This window comes from Silurus aristotelis, assembly GCF_946808225.1.
Source record: "Silurus aristotelis genome assembly, chromosome: 22".
In the NCBI taxonomy this organism is placed as follows: Eukaryota; Metazoa; Chordata; class Actinopteri; order Siluriformes; family Siluridae; genus Silurus; species Silurus aristotelis.
This window is the reverse complement of record NC_139595.1, coordinates 4,854,151-4,874,056: the sequence shown is the minus strand read 5'-3', so window position 1 is coordinate 4,874,056 and position 19,906 is coordinate 4,854,151. Positions and strand designations below refer to the sequence as shown.

The 19,906-nt window shown below is 40.1% G+C and overlaps 2 protein-coding genes across 3 annotated transcripts in view; one reads left to right on the top strand and one right to left on the bottom strand.

The window, feature by feature from the left end:
- The window catches only part of LOC310717891 (protein unc-13 homolog A), a 49,397-nt gene extending 36,711 nt beyond the window's left edge, over positions 1-12,686 (bottom strand). The window contains exons 1-4 of the mRNA XM_083526271.1: positions 12,282-12,686; positions 9,387-9,969; positions 696-725; positions 444-543 (exon numbers count right to left, since the gene is read on the bottom strand). Coding sequence (XP_083382397.1) covers positions 444-543; positions 696-725; positions 9,387-9,408 — 152 coding nt within the window. The 5' untranslated portion in view covers positions 9,409-9,969; positions 12,282-12,686. The remainder of the gene's footprint in view (positions 1-443; positions 544-695; positions 726-9,386; positions 9,970-12,281) is intronic.
- Positions 12,254-19,458, top strand: btbd2b (BTB (POZ) domain containing 2b). 2 transcript variants are annotated; one of them, XM_083526266.1, is made up of 9 exons: positions 12,254-12,862; positions 13,585-13,704; positions 13,784-13,940; positions 14,149-14,254; positions 14,715-14,912; positions 15,126-15,255; positions 16,066-16,153; positions 16,248-16,394; positions 17,693-19,458. In XM_083526266.1, exons 1-9 carry the CDS (start codon positions 12,318-12,320, stop codon positions 17,852-17,854), a joined length of 1,653 nt encoding a protein of 550 aa, XP_083382392.1. In that variant the 5' UTR covers positions 12,254-12,317; the 3' UTR covers positions 17,855-19,458. The 2 variants fall into 2 exon arrangements, with proteins under 2 accessions (XP_083382392.1, XP_083382391.1); XM_083526265.1 differs by having other exon boundaries at positions 15,063-15,255.
- Positions 19,459-19,906: the final 448 nt, after the last annotated feature.

Here is a 19,906-nt window from a genome sequence, read left to right as displayed (position 1 = left end):
GGGTGCGGGTTAAGGGCCTTACTCAAGGGCCCAGCAGTGGCAGTTTGGTAGTGGTGGGATTTGAACTTTTGACCTTCCAAACCTAAGTCCAACGCCTTAACCACTGAGCTATCACCTTCTGGAATGGACCTAGGCTTCATAAAACATCCAGTGAAGTAATGCCAATGATCTAAAATCCGTTCTCTGGTAATGGAGATTTCTGTTGTATTCCTGCTCACGATGAAATTTTATATCAATTCAAATATTGATTACAGAATAATTCAGGGAGAGAAAGTGTGAAAAAAGGAATCATCAGAAAACTGGGCTGTGGAAATAAAATGGTAGATGAAACATGAGAAAATGAGAGAAAGCTGACATGACAGATAAGGAGCAAAAACACAGGAGGTGTGTGTGAGAGAGAAAGAAAAAGAGAGAGAGATCGAGAGAGATTGAAAGAGACTCACAACATGAAGTCCTGCTCCCAGCTCGGCTGGTTTCCCCGCACGGCGATCGTCGTGCTCTTAACATTCTGTACCTTCAGACTCACATAGGTGTTAAACTTCTCTACAGGGAAAAGAAGAAAAAGAGGTCATCCACAACACACACACACACACACACACACACACACACACACACACACACACACACACACACACACACACAATTTGTCATGCCTTGATTCAGTGGTAATGCTGGTGCTGAGTCACTTTACTCACCTTGGGGTCCATCGAGCTTAGCTTTCTTCACTGCAGAACACAAAAGATAAAAAAACAAATAAATCAGTCCCTTGACTCACTTCATGCTGTACTTGTTACCAAAAAAAATTAAAAAATAAAATTATATATATATATATATATATATATATATATATATATATATATATATATATATATATATATATATATATATATATATATATAAAATATGATTTTCCATGCAAATACAAACTTAAAGATTCCCAATTTGATCCAAAGATTAACCTTAGAAAAAAAATCTTTAGATTTCAACGTCAGATTTGTAATTTTATCTACCCCAGGGTTGATCATTTTAGTGACTTGGTTCTTTGACTCTTTGATTTAGTTCATTTCGTTCCTTTGATCAGAAATAAAATAAAATGTTCTCCAACACGTCTACATACATGTACTTTGACTATAGATCCAATGATGAAAATATGACAATGCAGCTAAGGACAAGATATGTTCAGTGATGTTACTTGTAATTATTGTAACAATAACGTTGAGTCGGACGAAAAGAACTAAGAACTGAGTCAAGTGACAAAAGAAGGAACGACTTGAACAGAGGACTCATGAGATAAACTAATCAATTCTGTTTTCTGTGTAATGCACTGCATAGTGTCAATGGGAGTCATGTGATAAAAGAACGAACGACTCGGACTAGAAGAGTCCGGAGGTAAACTCAATTCTGTTTCTGGTATATAACCTACTGAGATTTTGTGATGCTTTGCTCAGGCGCATCCAGTACAAAATTAATGAATCACTCCTTAAGACTACTTGTTCTTCTCTCACCTTTCACCTTTCTTATCAACAACGAGTTTTCATCTGACAGATGTTTTTATTTTTTTACACCTGTTTTCTGTTGTGTGTAAAAATCCCTGTCTGCCATGTCACTGTAATCTATTTGCATGCATATCTGCATGATTTTAATGCATACGATCGGTCGAATGGCTAATTACATGAACAATTGCATGAAGTGTACACGTGTTCCTATTAAAATATATGTACGGCGAATGTACGTTCTTCTCTGTTCCTGTTCTCTTTTTCGGATCTATGGTCTTAATGGCAGCTCAATCTGTTTCCTGTTTTCGGTGCGCTGCCAGTTCTCCAGCTGCTCTCCTGGGCTTTCTTCAGACTGTGTGAAATTAATCCTGCAGCTTAATGCTTACAGCTCACAGTTCAGCTCAGCCCGTTTTTTTATTTTTTTGTTAAGAAACAGAAAATGAAGAAAAAAAGACTTGCTGGCACCCGACCCGCAGGAGTGTGTGAGGAAACGTGACGCGTGACACTGCATTGAGTGTCAGAAAGCACTGAAACAAACAGATGAATGAAAGAAGATGAAATGTAATAGAAACCGCCTGTTAAACTGTGTATGTGTCTGTTGAGGGGGGTTGAGTGCAGATTTAAGCTGAGTCAGAGCTTTTTGACATCTTTGCTTCCAGGGAAGAAGAGACAAGTAGAGAGGGTGCAGAAGAGGCACTGAGAGAAAACGATTAAGCAATAAGATGAGAACAGAGGATGGAGATGAGAGGCGTTCGGAGATAAGGATTAGATGAGAGCGAGACGTGTTTGATATGAATGTTAACGAGTCCGGTATTATGTGGCACAAGCTGCAGTGGGCATTAATAAGACATACGTACTGACGTAATGACCCTGACCTTACGAAGTAGTGCAGAGAGATAGATATGCTGCTTTTAAGAACATCCACAACATGCTTTCTCTTTACATATATCACACACACACACACACACACACACACACACGCACACGCACACGCACACGCACACGCACACAGTTAAAACACCTGCAGAGAGTCAGGAATTCCCAGAGCTTTTCTCCTGTCAGCCACTGTCACTGCAACTGATCACACCGCCGACGGGCATTCAGAGATAAAAAGATCCGAAGGACAAGTTAAACTCAGTGTTTCTACACAGCCCCTGGGGCGAGATTTCAAACTGCAAGTCGGGATGATGTGTTTCAGATTTAACCAAGTCTTCATGTTCCACCTGCACACAATATTCCCTGAAATTCATTACTTATTGTTTTATTATTCACAGGAATAGAGCTAGTAGTAGAGGTCAGATTTAGTCCTTTAGTCCGGTTACACAGAGTAAGTAAAAGTACTGGGCTATGTATAGGTTGGGTAGATAAAGAATATAATACCCCCCCCCCCCACACACACACACACACACACACACACACACACACACACACACACACACACACACACACACACACACACACACACACACACACACACACACAGAAATTGCTTTTAAATTAATATATTGTGGTAAATATACAAACGTACCTAAGTGTAAGTGTAAACTGGTGCAAAGCCTTCTACAATCCTACTCCAACTCCTAGTGTGGTGCAACTATGCGTACAAACGTGATTAAGCACAAATCCCATTCTTCATTTTAGCCTCATTCTCTTCATGTCTTTTTTCCCCCTCCATCTTCTTTTAGCTACATATTAGCACTAAGCCAATTAATCAGGTTCATACCCGGTGCCACACAGAGCAAAGCCCTGGCGTTTCGGTAAAGTAATCTGGAGCCGTTTAGGTTACGCCTGTTCTTATTAAGCACTCACGTGCTGGTCCCTAAAGAGGTCGGGCATCACAGAGGATCACCAGTCTACCCGATTAGCTGTGGACGCATTGTTGTTTAGCGTAGTTATAACTCCTAATGGCTCCCTCAGCGCGGTTGTTTACTCCGATCACGTCACACTAACTCTCTAACTCTAATTTATCTCTGTATGAGAGAGGGGCCGAGCAAGATGAGATGATACAATATTTTATGAACGCTTATTCATGATTCTGTTCAAGATTTGTTGGTTGGTTGGTGATGCATTTTGGTTATTCCTGTGAAAAGCAAAGAAAATGCTCCCATTCAAGTCAAGTCAACAGCAAACAATGTAGCACTTCTTAACTTTTTTACTTTTATTTTGCTTTTCTTTTTTACTTTTATGTAACACTAATTATACGGTTCACTGTCTTGATGAGTCTGGGACATCACCAAAGGATCAACTCATCACTGCTGGAAGATACGACTGCTTAAAGAAATGACACTCAGCAGCTCTTTTTTCATAGCTTCATCTTGTTATCTGATTTCTACATGTGATTAAAACATGTGAAACACTCTGAACGGGTACATGAACTATAATTTGTTGGACAAGTTTAGCCTGGTATGCAATGCAAACAAAGACTGGTTTATTAAATGTGCATGACAGACTTGCTCTAGGAGGAACGGTTAATGAAATCTGATCACAGGTTGATATTGAGGATATATTTGCAACTCCAAAACAGCTTTGGGTCTCATCTGTCCACTTGTGATAACATCACCAGGGACACAGGTAGCTAGATTGTTGTTAACAAAAGATGGACATAGAGGCATCTATGTTTGTTTGTTTTTGTAGGACAAATACACAAGTCCAAGTTCTGTCCTCGCAATTCTGACTATTAACTGGTAGTCAAATTTTGAACAAGTAAAAACAGAGCAAAATGTCAGTGAAACCAAAAAACCTTACAAAATAAATTCTGGATGCAAATGAAAATCACGTGCTAATTATAAGCAAAAAATATCCGGATTATTATGTATTACTGATTATATCTACATTTGTTTTGAAAGGATATTATAATTCTTCTGGGGTTTTTTTTTGTATATAATGCATAATTTGTATGTCATAGTTTTATGTGGCTTTTGAAAGGAAAGCGTGGCACAAATTACTCGCTATATTTGTTTTATCTTTATTTGAGATTTTAAAGTGAGAAAATACTAAACCCAGACCAGCTCGAACAGTGTGACACCTAATTTAGTCTTTTCACAATTGTTTTCCAAAGCTAGTGACAAATTCCTTGGGACCTCGTGCTGAAACCCTATTAATTCCGCCTACTCTAGCTAATTAGTTTCGAGTGCAACACAGTACGCTCCAGGAAAACAAAAATGACTGGGCCACTAATGTCCTCTTTGCAGCTTGAAAGTTTTTTTTACACTTCTCACCAAAAGTGGTTAAAATTAGACTGTACTGTTCCCTTTCGCATTTTTCCCGGACCATTTAAAACTGATGACATGGCCCAGGTGGAAACAGCCAAGCTGTAGCTGAGCTAAGTGACCACAACCGTTTTAAGCCAGTTAAAACTTCCTTGGCTACTTCTTAGTTGAAATTTAAGCCTCGTTACGAGAAGCACAGATGAGCAGAGAACGCTGCGGTGCAGTTTCACCTGTGATTCTGAGGTTTAGTTTAGTTTGAAGCGGTGGAAAAATAAAAAGATTTTTTTTTTAACCTGGCAGCTGTAATATATCAGTACATGTCAGAAATCAATGACAAAGAAATTGGGACTGCAGAAAGCAGTGGAAAAAATGGCTCTTTATAATAAGAGCAAACTCATAAATCACTGCCAATATAAATAATTCAGGTCAGGAAGTGCCGCGTACAGACAATACATTGTAATCAATGAACCCTGAGATTGTGTTTATAAATAAGAGACTGAATGACGAGATAACCTCCAACACCGAGCTAACAAACACTTAAAGCCAGACTATATATGGATTCAGAGTCTGAAGAAATTTACTGAAATTAGCTGTTTAGCTATTTATTTTTTAAACCAAGCAGGCTATGTTATAGCATCAGAATTTAAATAAATAATAAAATCCCTGTTTTCAAAAGCATATTTCTATGAATACATATTGTATGACTGCTTGTGGGACAACTTATATGACTAAATATTTAAATATGGTAAATCTAATTTATTGAATTTATTAATGCTAGGTGTTGTAGAAACCAAATGGTGTAGGTCATTTTTATAGATAATGAATGCCAAATGAAATGATTTTTATATAGAGTACGAAAGCTGAGAATTTAAGTTCCAAATCTAGAAAGGTTCTCAGAAAGGTGACAGGTTGAGCAGTGTTTAATAAGGATCATTAGAAAATGTGACACTGCACTACTTACAGAGTTCATGATCAATTTCCTCAAAAATAAATGCTACGTGTTTAGACATTCAGTCCAGATTGATCATTTACGTTTGCCAGACACTTTTTTTAATAAAATTCTAGAAAGCATTAAAAACATTTTCCTTAATTCTATATTATTCTGGAATGAGTGCATTTCTATTTAGACATAAGACTAAAGACTAATGCATTAGTGAAAATCCACTCATTAATGTATGTACAACTAGTTTCAGAAAACTCACAAAACATCTTGAATTGTAAGTTCAGAGTTTTGGTCTAACAAAAAGTTGACCTTAGATAACAATCCATGTGTTTAACTTTCCATTTTGCTTGCTATAATTTGTTAGCTAGTTAGCTTTCTGTTTAGCTAGCTATGTATTTAGCATTCCATTCAGCTAGCTAAATGTTTGCCTCTCTGTTTGGCATTACAATATATATTACTTTAAAGGAAAATTATTCTCAAAAATACTACAAATTTAGTGTTTAGAGTATAAAGATAAAAGAAGATTTGAATGAAATGTAAGGTAAATATAAATTAAGCATGTCTTATCCACTCGCTAAAAGTTTTTTTCATAGAAGACACTTGATTGTACACCAAGTGTATTCAAGTTTTGAACTAAATGCTGAAAACCACTGGGTGTGATTTCAACTTATCAGGCTGCGATTAGTTACCAAGCTGCTTGTACAAGTTATCGATGCTGATTTCTGTCCCATTGTGGGTTGTGAGATGAACAACTAGCTTATAAACCTCACAATGTATTACATAAAACCACCTACACTCCCACATGTGAATCAGAAGATTAGGATGTTAGAGCATTTGAATCTGAAGGAGGATGCAGAAGGATTACATCATTATAAACCCCACAAAAGACCTGTTTTTTATGTAATGTGACAATATCATTAAAATCCCCTGTGGGACAACAAAAGATGGAGATGTGTGGGTGAGAAAAGACACACATATATACACACAAGCATTTTTCTTTTTGTTGATACTGTCAGTTCATATCCTGCTTTCTCAAAATAACAGTGTTATTAGATAACATCCATCCAGATAAACGCAGGGTAGCGTGGAGACTCGGGCTGCTATAAATGCTCACAAATGGGACTATGAGTGGAGAAGAATATGGCACTGATCACATTCCACGTTCTGCAACCTTCCACATGATTCCTTTATTCATTATTCACTCTGAACAGAGAATCTTAAGCTGTGCCCTTACTCGTAGACCGTATTCGTTCTTTCTCTCTTTTTTCTTTCTCTATCTCTTGAGTAGAAAACAATCTCTCAAAACAAATTTCAGATCAAATCTTTTAGGATAAGAGGCAAAACAAATCTCTCATCTCTCTCTCTCTCTCTCTCTCTCTCTCTCTCTCTCTCTCTCTCACACACACACACACACACACACACACACACACACACACACACACACACACACACACACACACACACACACACACATTACTCAAAGCTGTAAAATCTGCTGTAACAACTCACTTTTACCCACAGTACATAAACATCATTCACAATAACATCTGCTACACACAATTCACTCACTGTAACATCTTTTTACACACAATAGCCACACACAATTTACTGGAGCATCTGCTACAGACAATTCACACACACATAGCTCACTGGAAAATCTGCTGTGATAGAGGTAACACAGACATCTTTTACACACAATTCACACACATAATTCACTATAACATCTGCTATGAATCCGGTCACACGGACATAATTCACTGTAACATTTGCTACAGACAGTTTACACACACATAGTTCGCAGGAACATCTGCTTTGATACAGGTCACACCGACATAATTCCCTGGAACATCTGCTGCAAGGCAGGTCACACCGACATAATTCACAGGAACATCTGCTGTGAGGCAGGTCACACAGACATAATTCACTCAACTTCTTTTACACACGAAATCAGCATTGGGGTTCTAAAACACTGTTACTGGAAATGAAAACAGGTTGATTTTAATTAAGGATATTAATGAAGATCACGTGTTAATTTGAAAAATCCATATGGAAATCATCCAGAGCAGATTTTCCCTTTAAATACATTTTAAATGTTTTCTGTGTGCTCTAAAGGCTGAATGAATTTTGTTAATGCCTAATAATGGAACAGTAGTGACTAAGTGCTTCTTAGAGCGGTGCTTGTCTTGCTTTTGCCTTTCAGGCTAGAGTACAAAAGCCCAGCTTGGCAATGGTTGGTCTGAATTCAGCGTTGAACATAAGAATCAAAGTTGTACATCTGATACAGGCGAGTGTCCAGTTTCTTACATTTACAGCATGTGGCATGTCCAGAGCAACTTCTAGCTGAGCAGTGGCAGCTTGGTGGTGCTGGGATTTGAACTTGCGACCTTACGATCCAAAGTCCAATGCCTTAACTTCTGAGCTACCCATTCCCAATATATATGTACTACTATAAGAATTACACGTAGTATTAAAATACTACAATAATGTTGCATTCTGCCAATGGATGCATCAGATTCATGTTTATATTCATTACCTGATTTATCTTGGTCAGGGTTACAATGGTGGTTCTAAGAACACTGGACATGAAGTACTCAAGTACCTCAAGTACCGGTTCACACTTACAGATTATGTTTTTGAAGAGGTGGGAGAAAACCAGATCACTTTAAAGAAGCCCCATAAGGCAGTAACCTGATGTTGGGATCACATGGGGTTCTTACACCCACACACACACACACACACACACACACACACACACACACACACACACACACACATTCACTTCATACAGATCCTCATTAAGACTTAGTGGGAAAAAAAAGACTTTTATTGAATCCAAATCCAGGTGCTTCAGGTTAAACACATTTGGGCTTTATCACTGCAGCGTGATTTGGTGAATGGAGCGCGTGAACGTTTTTCGTGAATGGCGGCTTGGATGAGACGGAGCACGCGCGCACACTCACACACACGCGCGCGCGCGCGCGCCAGCCGCCCACGGGATTCCCTTGCGGAATCGGAGATAGAGAAAAAGAAAGAGAGAGCGAGAGAGAGAGAGAGAGAGAGAGAGAGAGAGAGAGAGAGACGGGTTTCACCTGCAATAGTGATGCAGGGTTCCAAACACCTTTTATGATTTTTCTCAGAGCCACAGGAAAACAAACAAACAGATAAATGAATAAATAAACAAATAACTGCGGCAAACTATCACGAGTCCCCTCTGGGTAATAAAGAGGCTGATACACCGGTGTGAGTCATTAAAACTGATTGTGTGATCGGGTACAGGAGAAAATAAAACCCGTGTAAAGACTGGGTCATAAAAACAAGCACACAAAACAAAATAAAATCTACTGCAATTAAGAATAAGCGATTAAGATCATCAAATAGCAATTAATTCGATTTTAACACTCAATTTAGATTTTGAATCGAATGTTAATTCGGTCAGCAGTCTGAAACAGAGGGAATTATAACATATATATTATATATATATATCCTATTAATATTTTATTATATTATATTTGATCCAATTATGTTATTAATACATATTTAATTTTTAATTCACAATAAAAACTGTTATCTCCAAATAAGAAGCTTCATTCAGTTTTAGAGTGGACGCACAAACTTCAGCAGGACACGGACACACACACACACACACACACACACACACACACACACACACACACACACACACACACACACACACACACACACACACAGATATTTAATTAAAGACGCTTTTCAACTCACCCCCAACACACAGGAGTGACATCGCTTCTTACAGACAGTCACGGGATTTCGCTTCGTGCTGTCCTCCGCTGTCCTCTACCAGATCTCCGGTCGAGAACGGGACAGCCTGGACGTGCCGTGATTCGGTGATGTCCGGTTTACACACGCCCCGCGTTCAGCGCGCGCCCACCCACGCACACAAACACGCACCCTCCTGCCCGACGCTTTTGGTGTAAAATAAAATAGATATTCAGCACATAAGCTTCCGCCGTGAGTTTTGTCCCTTTCGGCTGCTCCTCTGTTCCGCGCAGGACCGTCTCAATCTCGTGAAAGCTCCGGTCGTCAGTCCTCCTGTGCTCGCACGCGCACAGCCATCTTGTTTTCAGCACCAGCGCGGCGGGAACAGCTCATGCCGATGTGACGTCACGATGTGAGACGACCAGCTCCGGGGGCGGAAAGGTGGTGGGGTGGGGAGGGGGGGGAGGGTTGTTTGGCGTGGGTGGTGTGTACGTGCGCGCGGGCGGCGGAGTTTCTCGCGCTCTCACACTCCCGCCCACAGCCAGGAGCTCCCGAAAACCCGCATGAGCTGAATCACATTGGGAGTCTAAAGTGGAAAAATCTCCTCGTGAGAACTTATTGCAACAGAATAAAAAACTACATCATTATTTTACACTCTTGACAGACTCACAGACTGCCATTCATTCATCCATTAATTCATTCGGTCGTTCATTCATTCATCTATTTATTCATATTTCTTTCATCCAATCAATCATTCATTCAATCATTCGTTCATCTTTTAGATTGCAAAATAAACTGCATACATTCCATATATACATTCATCATAATTATGCATCCATTATAAACGAAATCCTGGCAAGACAATCAATAGGAATGTATGCTATTTATACCAGGTTCTCTTAAAGTCAGTAGGTGTAATAGGGGGAAACCGTAGATTTAACTCAGTATACAAATATTTACAGAAAATGAAAGAGTTCAGGATCAGAGAGTCTTTCCTTCTGCACTGTAATGAACAAAGAGCTGCTGCAGTGTTTGCAGTAAACTGATGCAGTCCGGATGTTTCCTTTTACTCCTGAAGGCGGCAGTAAAACTGTCCTCATCAAAACAGCCTTGGCCAAGGTGTGGTGTTGCCAGGTCCGCGGAAATCCTGTAATTTTAATGGCTTTGGTACACCCAATAGAAATTCCCCAATATTTTTCAATAGACAGCACTAGAAATAAATAACAAATTTGCTGTCTTCGTTATACAGAGCGGGAAACAAATCTGCCTACGCTTTGCCAAATACACAATGCCAAAACAAGCTATTTCAAAAAAGTAGATATATCTAATTTATTATAGAGTCTAAAAGACACTATATCTTATTTTATTTCGTAATACCGTGTTGTTGCCTGGTTGGTCAGAATTAGTTTTTGCTTAGTTTTTAGTACAGGAACTGCACATTATTTTCTGTTCCAGATTTTCACATTTAGCACAACTGAAAACATTTGTTGAGTCTCAAAAAGGCAACATGAGAGACAAATTAAAAACCAAGGGGATATACAATTTTAAGCATGGTGATTATTATTATTTTTTCATCTGGGAAACATTCATTCATTCATTTATTCATTTTCTCCCGCTTATCCGTAATTCGGGTTGCGGGGGCAGCAGTCTAAGCAGGCCCCCTGCCTTCGACTGCTGCCCAATCCTCACAGCACAGTCCCTTACGGTCCCTCCTGCAGGTGGTGAGCCCACGGGAAGGCGGCCCCCATGTCACTCCGACGTCACAGACCTTGATATTTTCCTCGTAAGGGACCCCCGGAGCATAGAGGGTTAAGGGCCTTGCTCAAGGGCCCTCTGGGAAACATGCACACGTCTTATGTAGCTTTAGAAGCAGAGAGTTGAGAGGAGAAGCCAGCTCATCTGTAATTACATGTTCCAATAAATCATAGCATATATTCAGTGAAACAGTGAATACAATCAAATGTTTTTATTTTGGTTGTCTAGGGACTATTTATACTGGGCGCCATTGTGTATCATGTACAAACACTTTCCAATGCAATGACAATAGTCTTGTAGTCTGTAGCACATTAGTCACAACAGTCCATTGTGTGCAATATGTCTGTTAGCATAACTACTTACTAGTGGTCTCTTTTTTTTATTTGAATTTATACATTGTGTTGTGTATATACTGTATACTATATTATGTCTCTATTATTTTATATAGTTGCATTTCTTTTTCTTTGGTATATATTATCTTAATTGGTTGAACAATAACAGATTGAAGTTACTTGACATGATATTATTTTGTGAAACCCTGTCTACAGTACGTTTGCAGTAAGATGTTGGTAAAGAGGATTGGGAATTGGATATTGTGGGTTTTATATTGATTTTATTATTATCATTTGTTGGGATGTGATGTTGTAGCCCAGTGATTAAGGCTCTGGATTACTGGTTGGAAGGTCAGGGATCCAAACCCCAGTGTCTCCAAGCTGCCTCCAAACTCTTGGACCTTATTGCTGGGGTCTACAAAAAATTATTTGTATGTAACAAAAAATCTTTCTTTTTTTGTTGTAGCTGTTCCTGCTGATGTTAAGGTATTGTAGGTATTATTATAAATAAAATACCCCGCCATAACAACAATTGCGTTCATTGAGTATTTAATGACTGATAAACTATTTGCTCCTTTTCATCTTTAATAACATTAATAAATGCTTTGTGTAACCTCACTATGTCCCCTGACTGTTTTCCGACAAGCCCCGCCTCCTGTGCGAGGATAGGCTCATGAGATCCCGCCTCCTGTTTTATGATTGGCTGAGAATACACCAGTGAACTGCACATTAGCTGGCCCGATTGCCAATAGAGTGACTAGCGAATCATCGGCTTGTCAGAATACGGGTGTCGTGAAGAGAACTTGTTTACCTAATCAGACCTCGAAGGGAGAAGTTGAAGTCCAAGATGGCTGCTGGAGACAACGGCGGTCGGGCCCCGTGCTTGAATTTCCCTTCTCCCGGTCCGCTGGGTAACAGTCAGCCGAGTAACAGTAGCTACACTTTGGCAGCAGGCAACGGGGGATCTATCGGTGCGAGTGGAAGCTCACAGAGCGCGACAAGACGCTCAAACCCTCAACCGGGGCCTAACGGCTCCGAAAGCAGCGGTGTCGTCTCTGGGCTTCCGCCAAACATGCGCAACTCGCTTCCGCAGGCCGTGGCGCAGGGCTCAGTTATAGCAGGGGCGATCGGGGGGTCGATGGCGGCCGCAGTTGCGTCGAACATGACCGGACCGGCGTCCAATGCAGTTCCTGCCCCTGCATCTCACTCCTCACTCTCTGCTCCTCCGGCTGCAGCTGCGGTTCTGGTTTACCGAGAGCCCGTCTATAACTGGCAAGCGACCAAAAGTACCGTGAAGGAAAGATTTGCGTTCCTCTTTAATAACGAGGTGCTGAGTGACGTCCACTTTCTGGTGGGTAAAGGAATGGGAGTACAACGCATACCTGCTCACAGGTAACTCACGACTACATTGTGTCTACTGTCACTGTTCCTAAAACCGTGGTGGTTTCGATAATCGGTTATACAATATATCGCGATAGAGAGTATTTATCGAATGATTCAAAAAATAGACACCGCCATGGCCAACATGCAGAAATTCTATAAGCAGAATACAAACAAAGGCGCTGTTTACACTATTTTTATGTTGTTGTTTTTTTTTTAATCAATATTTGATAAATATAATAAATAAATTAAAATGTAATAATAAAAAGCTCTCAAGCTGCTGAAGAAGTGAAAACTGTTAATGCTTGACAGGTCAGGACTGTTTTAGTAGAGGACAAAAGGGTCCAACTTAATATTAGGCAGGTGGTCATAATGTTCTGCGTGGTTGGTGTCTAAGAACAAGCGTGTTGAGATGTTCTTGTGAGTTAAACTACAGCTTCGGTTACAGAAAAAGTACCAAAACGTTTTGGCCAATCAGAATCAAGAATTCAGCTCTATTGCTTGAATAGAAGTATTGCTTTCTCTTCCAAAGCAATAAAACGGATGCAACCAAATATTGTGTGGTATATCATGATTGTATAAGTTTGCATAAAAGGTCAGCCTTGTCATTCCACTGTCATTATGATGTTCATCATATGATGTCATTATGAACTATCCAAACAAGACTAGTTTATTACATAAATTATTTCGATATAATTGTAAATAGTCATGTAGTCTGTTGTTATTTTTTGCAGGTTTGTTTTGGCGGTCGGCAGTGCAGTATTTGATGCCATGTTTAACGGAGGCATGGCCACCACCTCCACAGAGATCGAGCTGCCTGACGTAGAGCCCGCTGCTTTCCTGGCTTTGCTAAAGTAAGATTTGGACCCTCCGAATGATTTGCCCATTATGCACAATTGACATTTCCACCACGCTAAAACGCTTCCCACGCAGGTTCCTCTACTCCGACGAGGTTCAAATCGGACCAGAGACTGTGATGACCACCTTGTACACGGCAAAGAAATACGCCGTCCCGGCGCTGGAGGCTCATTGCGTGGAGTTCTTGAAGAAGAACCTGCGGGCTGACAACGCCTTCATGCTTCTCACACAGGCATGGCTCTGCAAAGCTTTACGGCAATTTCACACACTTAGATGATTTTCAAAGTTGTTAGAGAAAGTATTTTATTGAATGCTTTTTAGGAGTCTTTATTTTTAAGCTTTTGGATGAACCATAAAAGCTGGGTTGCCTTTTATAGAGCTAAGTGAATAATTTTACACAAAAAGCCACATTTTTGTTCACTGTTGTTTTATTGATCTAGGCCAGACTTTTCGATGAACCTCAGCTGGCGAGTCTGTGCCTCGAGAACATTGACAAGAATACGGGCGATGCTCTGGCTGCAGAAGGCTTCACAGACATAGATCTCGGTATGTATGTGAAAACTATTTTATGGTTTATTGCATTTATATTTACCTCTTATTTATAGCTAATTATAACATTTTTTTGTGAGAAAGTTTCAGTAAGACAGAAGTACCTGATAAGTTTTTAGTTCCTAATTCAGCAGGTGTAAAGATGAAGATTTGTAGATGTTGCTGGTCAAAAAGGTTAAGGACTGAGGATAAATGCACCTTTTTTTATATTGTAACCAGCAGATTAACTGATTATAATGTTTAGAATCAAGGTCAAATGCCTAGAAAAAAAAAATTCCCTGTTTGTCAAAGATGTTATGTTTTTTTTTTTAAGTTGTCTGTGGTAAATGTTTTCATTTCAATATACTAATGGTGCAATTCACAATTGTGCTTTGGTAAGGTTATCATAATGTTTTGTGCAAAAATGAAAACAAACCAAATTTGATTTTCTGTTTGTCGTGTTGCTGTTGTTTCTCAGACACACTTGTAGCTGTGTTGGAGCGGGACACACTCGGGGTGCGGGAGGTTCGGTTGTTCGGAGCGGCGGTGCGTTGGGCCGAGGCAGAGGCTCACCGGCAGCAGCTGCAGCCCACACCCGAGAACAAGAGGCGCGTTCTGGGAAAAGCCCTCACCCTTATCCGCTTTCCTCTAATGACCATAGAGGAGTTTGCAGCAGGTATTTCACAGCATGCACTCTTACACCCGGCGCTTCCGTCACTAAGGATGAAGGGATTAAAGATTAGCTGAATAGGGTTAAATTTAAACGCCATGCTAGACTTTGCATGTGTTGTCCTGCAGTGGTGTTTGTTAATGTCACTGTGTGCAGGTCCTGCTCAGTCAGGAATTCTGACAGACAGGGAGGTGGTCAGTCTGTTCCTCCACTTCACAGTGAATCCCAAACCGAGAGTGGAGTTCATCGACCGGCCCCGCTGCTGTCTGCGTGGGAAAGAGTGCAGCATCACACGCTTCGCCCAGGTGGAGAGCCGCTGGGGATACAGTGGGACCAGCGATCGAATCCGGTCAGAACATTCTCGCACACACACACTAATAAATACCAGCTTTCAAAATAAGTATGAAGTATGTGCACTACAGCATTTCTTGTTTCTTGATTTTATTTTATTTTTGCAATCCGTGGCCCAAAATTCTGATGACATAAACAAAATGTTATACCAGTGTACACCAATCAGGCAAAACATTTATGACATGATAAATAAATGACTGGTGAAGTTAATAACATTGATTGTCTCTTCATCCTGGCACCTGTTAGTAGGTGGGATATTATGCAGCAAGCGAATGAGCAAGTGTAAGGATTTAAGCGAGTTAGGACAAATTGTGTCCAAATCTCCAAAACTGCAGCTGTTGTGGTGTGTTCCCGGTCTGCAGTGGTCAGTATCTATCAAAGTGGTCCAAGGAAGGAACATTGATGAAGCTCCTTGATGTTCGTAGGGAGCGAAGGCTGGCCCGTGTGGTCCGATCCAACAGACGTGCAACTGTAGCTCAAATTGCTGAAGGAGTTAATGCTGTTAATGCTCAGGACCGTTTTGGCAGCAAAAGGGGACCAACACAATTTTAGGCAGGTGGTCATAATTTGATGCCTAGTTGGTGTAGACTGCCACTAATTTGGTGATAAAACGTTTGTAAATGTGTAGTGCAATATTGTCTGGTCTGTGATGAGAGATCATGCACCACTCTGATGAGCTGATGGATAACCCAACCACAGTATCTGAGACCTGCACAGACATGCTGCTTAAACATCACACAATTTGTGCCAGTTGTATTTTTTTTTTCCAATGTTCTTCATTTCTCTTTCTTCCTCTCTTCTGTGACAGATTCTGTGTAAACCGCAGGATATTTGTTGTGGGTTTTGGACTGTACGGGTCTATACACGGACCCACAGACTATCAGGTCAACATCCAGGTAGAGTTCTTGAAATCTTTCGCTCATTCATAAGTGTAGTATTGTTTGTAAGTGAATAATGCATTGGGAATTCTGTTATCAATCTGGTTTTCAGATCATTCACACAGACAGTAATACAGTCCTTGGTCAGAACGACACGGGTTTCAGTTGTGACGGGTCTTCGAGTACCTTTAGGGTCATGTTCAAGGAGCCAGTGGAGGTTTTGCCCAATGTAAACTACACAGCCTGTGCTACTCTCAAGGTATGGCTCATCATGCTCAGTACTCTGACCTGTCTATGTTCATAATGCAGACCTGCTATGTTCTATCACTGGAGTATGCTAGTATGAGTTATTACACATAAACATATACCAGAAGACCAGTGTTCTTTATTCAATGCCATTTCTGTGCTTGAACATTCCACTGGCTCTCATTTTAAATCTATTAATATGAAATGTATCTAAATATATTTTCGAATTTACTAACATTAGGGAAGTATGTAGTTATACATCAGTATACATGTGAATGGATTCGTAGCAGCTAACACTAGCGCTGCGGATTCTTTAAGGATTTCATGCATGCGCAAAGGAAATCTTATTTCCGGTACAGAGCGAGTAGCCACAGGGACACTGCGCTAACTTAAGTTTCCTTTTGTTAACCCTGGCATTGTTGTGTATGTGTTCAAGTTTAATTATAATAATAAAAATGAACTAAAAGTTTGAGGCGGAGACTAAACAAACTTGCGGTCTGTCATCTGATACGTTTCTGAGGAAACTCCAAATTTGTAACTATGTTCTACACGTAAAAAGGATTGCATGTGTACCAAACCCAAAAGTTCGTACTGGTGTTTTTTATATGTTTCGGTACACATACGAGTAGTGTTAGTAGTGTTTTTTGTTCATTTTGCTTTCAATTTAGCCGTAATGTATTATGCTTTAGCAGCCAGAGCAGCCCATTTAAGAACATAGTGGATGTAGGTAAGACATGTGACCAAGGCATCATGACCGTCATCAAGAGTGAGTCATAGACAGATGTGGCGGAGAGAATCTGGTAATTTTCCAAAATAAAACACCGTTCAGAATCAGATAATAAATAAAACAAAAATAATGTAAGTTATGTATTCTTTTTGTGCGGCCCGGTACCAATTGACCCACGGACCGGTGCCAGTCTGCAGCTCGGGGGTTTTGGACCACTGGTATAAAGCATTTCACTACACTACTCTGTATGAATGTGTATGTGACAAATAAAATGGGATTTTGCATCGAAATAATTCTTGTTTTCTGTTGCCAGTTTGAAAAAGAATCCACTTTTTTCTGATTTCAGTGAAGCCAAATCAATAGATGTTAATTATTAAATTAGGCGTGTTGATGAAGGGCAGTTTTTGCTCAGATGTAAGCCTGTTGTTTTATTATGATTTCTACTTGTAGAACACTGCATTTTTACTAAAATGAGATTACTCCGTAAAACAAAAAGTCCAATAATTTCTCTGTACACATTTCGTTGTGCAGTTTTCATTTAAATTGAATGAGGATTAATTAGATATGTTGCCTGGCATTTCCAGGGTCCCGACTCCCACTATGGCACTAAAGGTATGCGGAAGGTCACCCACGAGTCCTCAGGATCCGGCACCAAAACCTGCTTCACCTTCTGCTACGCTGCCGGCAACAACAATGGCACTTCCGTCGAGGATGGCCAGATCCCAGAGGTCATCTTCTACACATAATGACCACCAAGTTCTTCCATATTCCAGGGGCTTTTGGGCTGTGTTACAAATAGCTCACTGACGTACTTCCAGTTTTGTTAACTAGTCTAGAACTGGGAAGAAATGAACTTGGTGAGTAATGTAGTGGACAGCGGAGATTTTTTAGACTCCTACACTTTTATCTGCACTTTCAAAAAAGCTACACAGAGTTTATCTGCGTGCTTACCGAATTCGAGAAGGAGCCTACTTTGTTCGGTTTGTTTAGAATAGAGCCCACAGGCTGTGAACTGTTCACCAGCAGGACCGACCTTGATGCTGTTTAACTAGAGTGAATACCTGTTATTGCATTTCCTGCCTTTAACAGCACGTTCAGCATCTCTTAAAATAGGTACAAAAACTGAGGAAATGGGGTTTTTTTTGTTTGTTTTTTTAAAAAACTGGATTAAATCACAGACTCCGTGTATGCCAGCATGGGGAAATAAGATCCGGTTCCGAAGCGTTTCTAGGATGCAGGGGAGTTCTGCATGCTCAGATTCTCTTATATTTCCGTGCCAAAACGTTGTGCTTAGAATACCTCCTTCACAGCCAGTTAACTAGCGCTCAGTGATGTTCACCTGTAACACTCAAAAGCGTCTTCAAGCCCAGCGTACAGCTCTGTAGATCAGCTTAGGATCGGTCATGTAAATTAGAACAAGCAGGAGCCCGTCGAAGGTTCTCTGCTTTTTTTTGGGGGGGGGTTAATGTGTCAAATCCTCATCTCAGTGCTCACTTACTTATCCTATAATACAATGAGTTCTCATGGGCCATGGTATAAACAACTGTTTTAATAGACTGATTGTTGAAAAAAATGTAATGTGACTCAATTTCGTTCCTTCTTCACATCATACTACACACAACTACAGACTGGATACTTTATACTGGATCCATATACTCTTTGGTCTTTTTTTTTTATCATGTAAAAGAAAAAGGTAAAAAGAAAAACAAGCACTATTGGTTTATTCATTGTTGCAATAACAGAAACTACATTTCTGTTACGGACATAATTATAACCTAATCAGATTCTATTTCACAATCCATCGACACCTGCTCATTATTAACACGTCTGTATGATAACGCCGCTATTATTGTTTATTAAACAAAAATAAAAAGTGACGGGTATCCGAACACCACGCAGCACAGACCACATGTAAAGGACTGTTCCAGCACCAAACATTAATGTAGCTCTCGACAGGTTCATGTTTAGAACTGTTAACTGTTCTTTGGCCTTTGTTTTGGTGAGATTAAAATCAGGGGTTTTTTGTTGTTATTTTTTCCTTTCCCCTCCTTTCCTATATAACCAGCATCAAACTGTACAGTACTGACATCACCTCATATGTGCGTATAATGCTATTAAATAAAAAAAAAAAAGGGTGTTCAATGCAAATGTTATTCTTTTTCTCTGAGCTGTCAACTGATATGTTCCTGATTAACCTGCTTGGGAATTGAGGGACATGTTGAACCTAAACTGCACAGAAAATGTGTTTGCTTGTGATCTTCATTTTCTAGATGAAAATAAATGTTTGGTTTGGAAGCTGGACTGAAAGCAGCATAAATAAAGCTGGTCTGTATTTAAAAAAACAAAAAAACAAGTGTGTGTCTGAGATGATGTGTGCATGCATTTGCGTGAGACGTGTCACGTAATAGTTTTTCGAACTTAGCAGTTACTGAGACATCTCTAATTATCTGGAGCTTTCTAGATTTCACCTCTGAGGGAGTCTACTCCACATTGTCCACCTCCAGCTGCACCTCCTCTATCTTGAATGAGCTGATCTTATTTCTCTCTCAGTCACTAATATGAGCCAGCATTTTTTTTGCAAGAACTTTTCCGAAACCAAGGCAAGCTTATGGCATTCGTTCTTCGCTCTGGATAAGGGCGTCTGCTAAACGTCGTAAATGTTTCAGCCTTTGTTTTGCTGCACAGAGCATCGTATGGTGGGCTTTGGGATTGGAGATGATGCACCCTGTAGCAGATATGGAGAACAGTGGAGGTCATCTGGATGTCTCTTTCATCTATTATGAACATTTACACTACAT

Coding starts and splice junctions, on each gene's coding strand:
- btbd2b (XM_083526265.1), top strand. CDS start 12,318: ATGGCTGCTGGAGACAACGGCGGTCGGGCCCCGTGCTTGAATTTCCCT. Junction 14,913..15,062: donor CATAGAGGAGTTTGCAGCAG/GTATTTCACAGC, acceptor CACTGTGTGCAG/GTCCTGCTCAGTCAGGAATT. Junction 16,154..16,247: donor ACTATCAGGTCAACATCCAG/GTAGAGTTCTTG, acceptor TCTGGTTTTCAG/ATCATTCACACAGACAGTAA.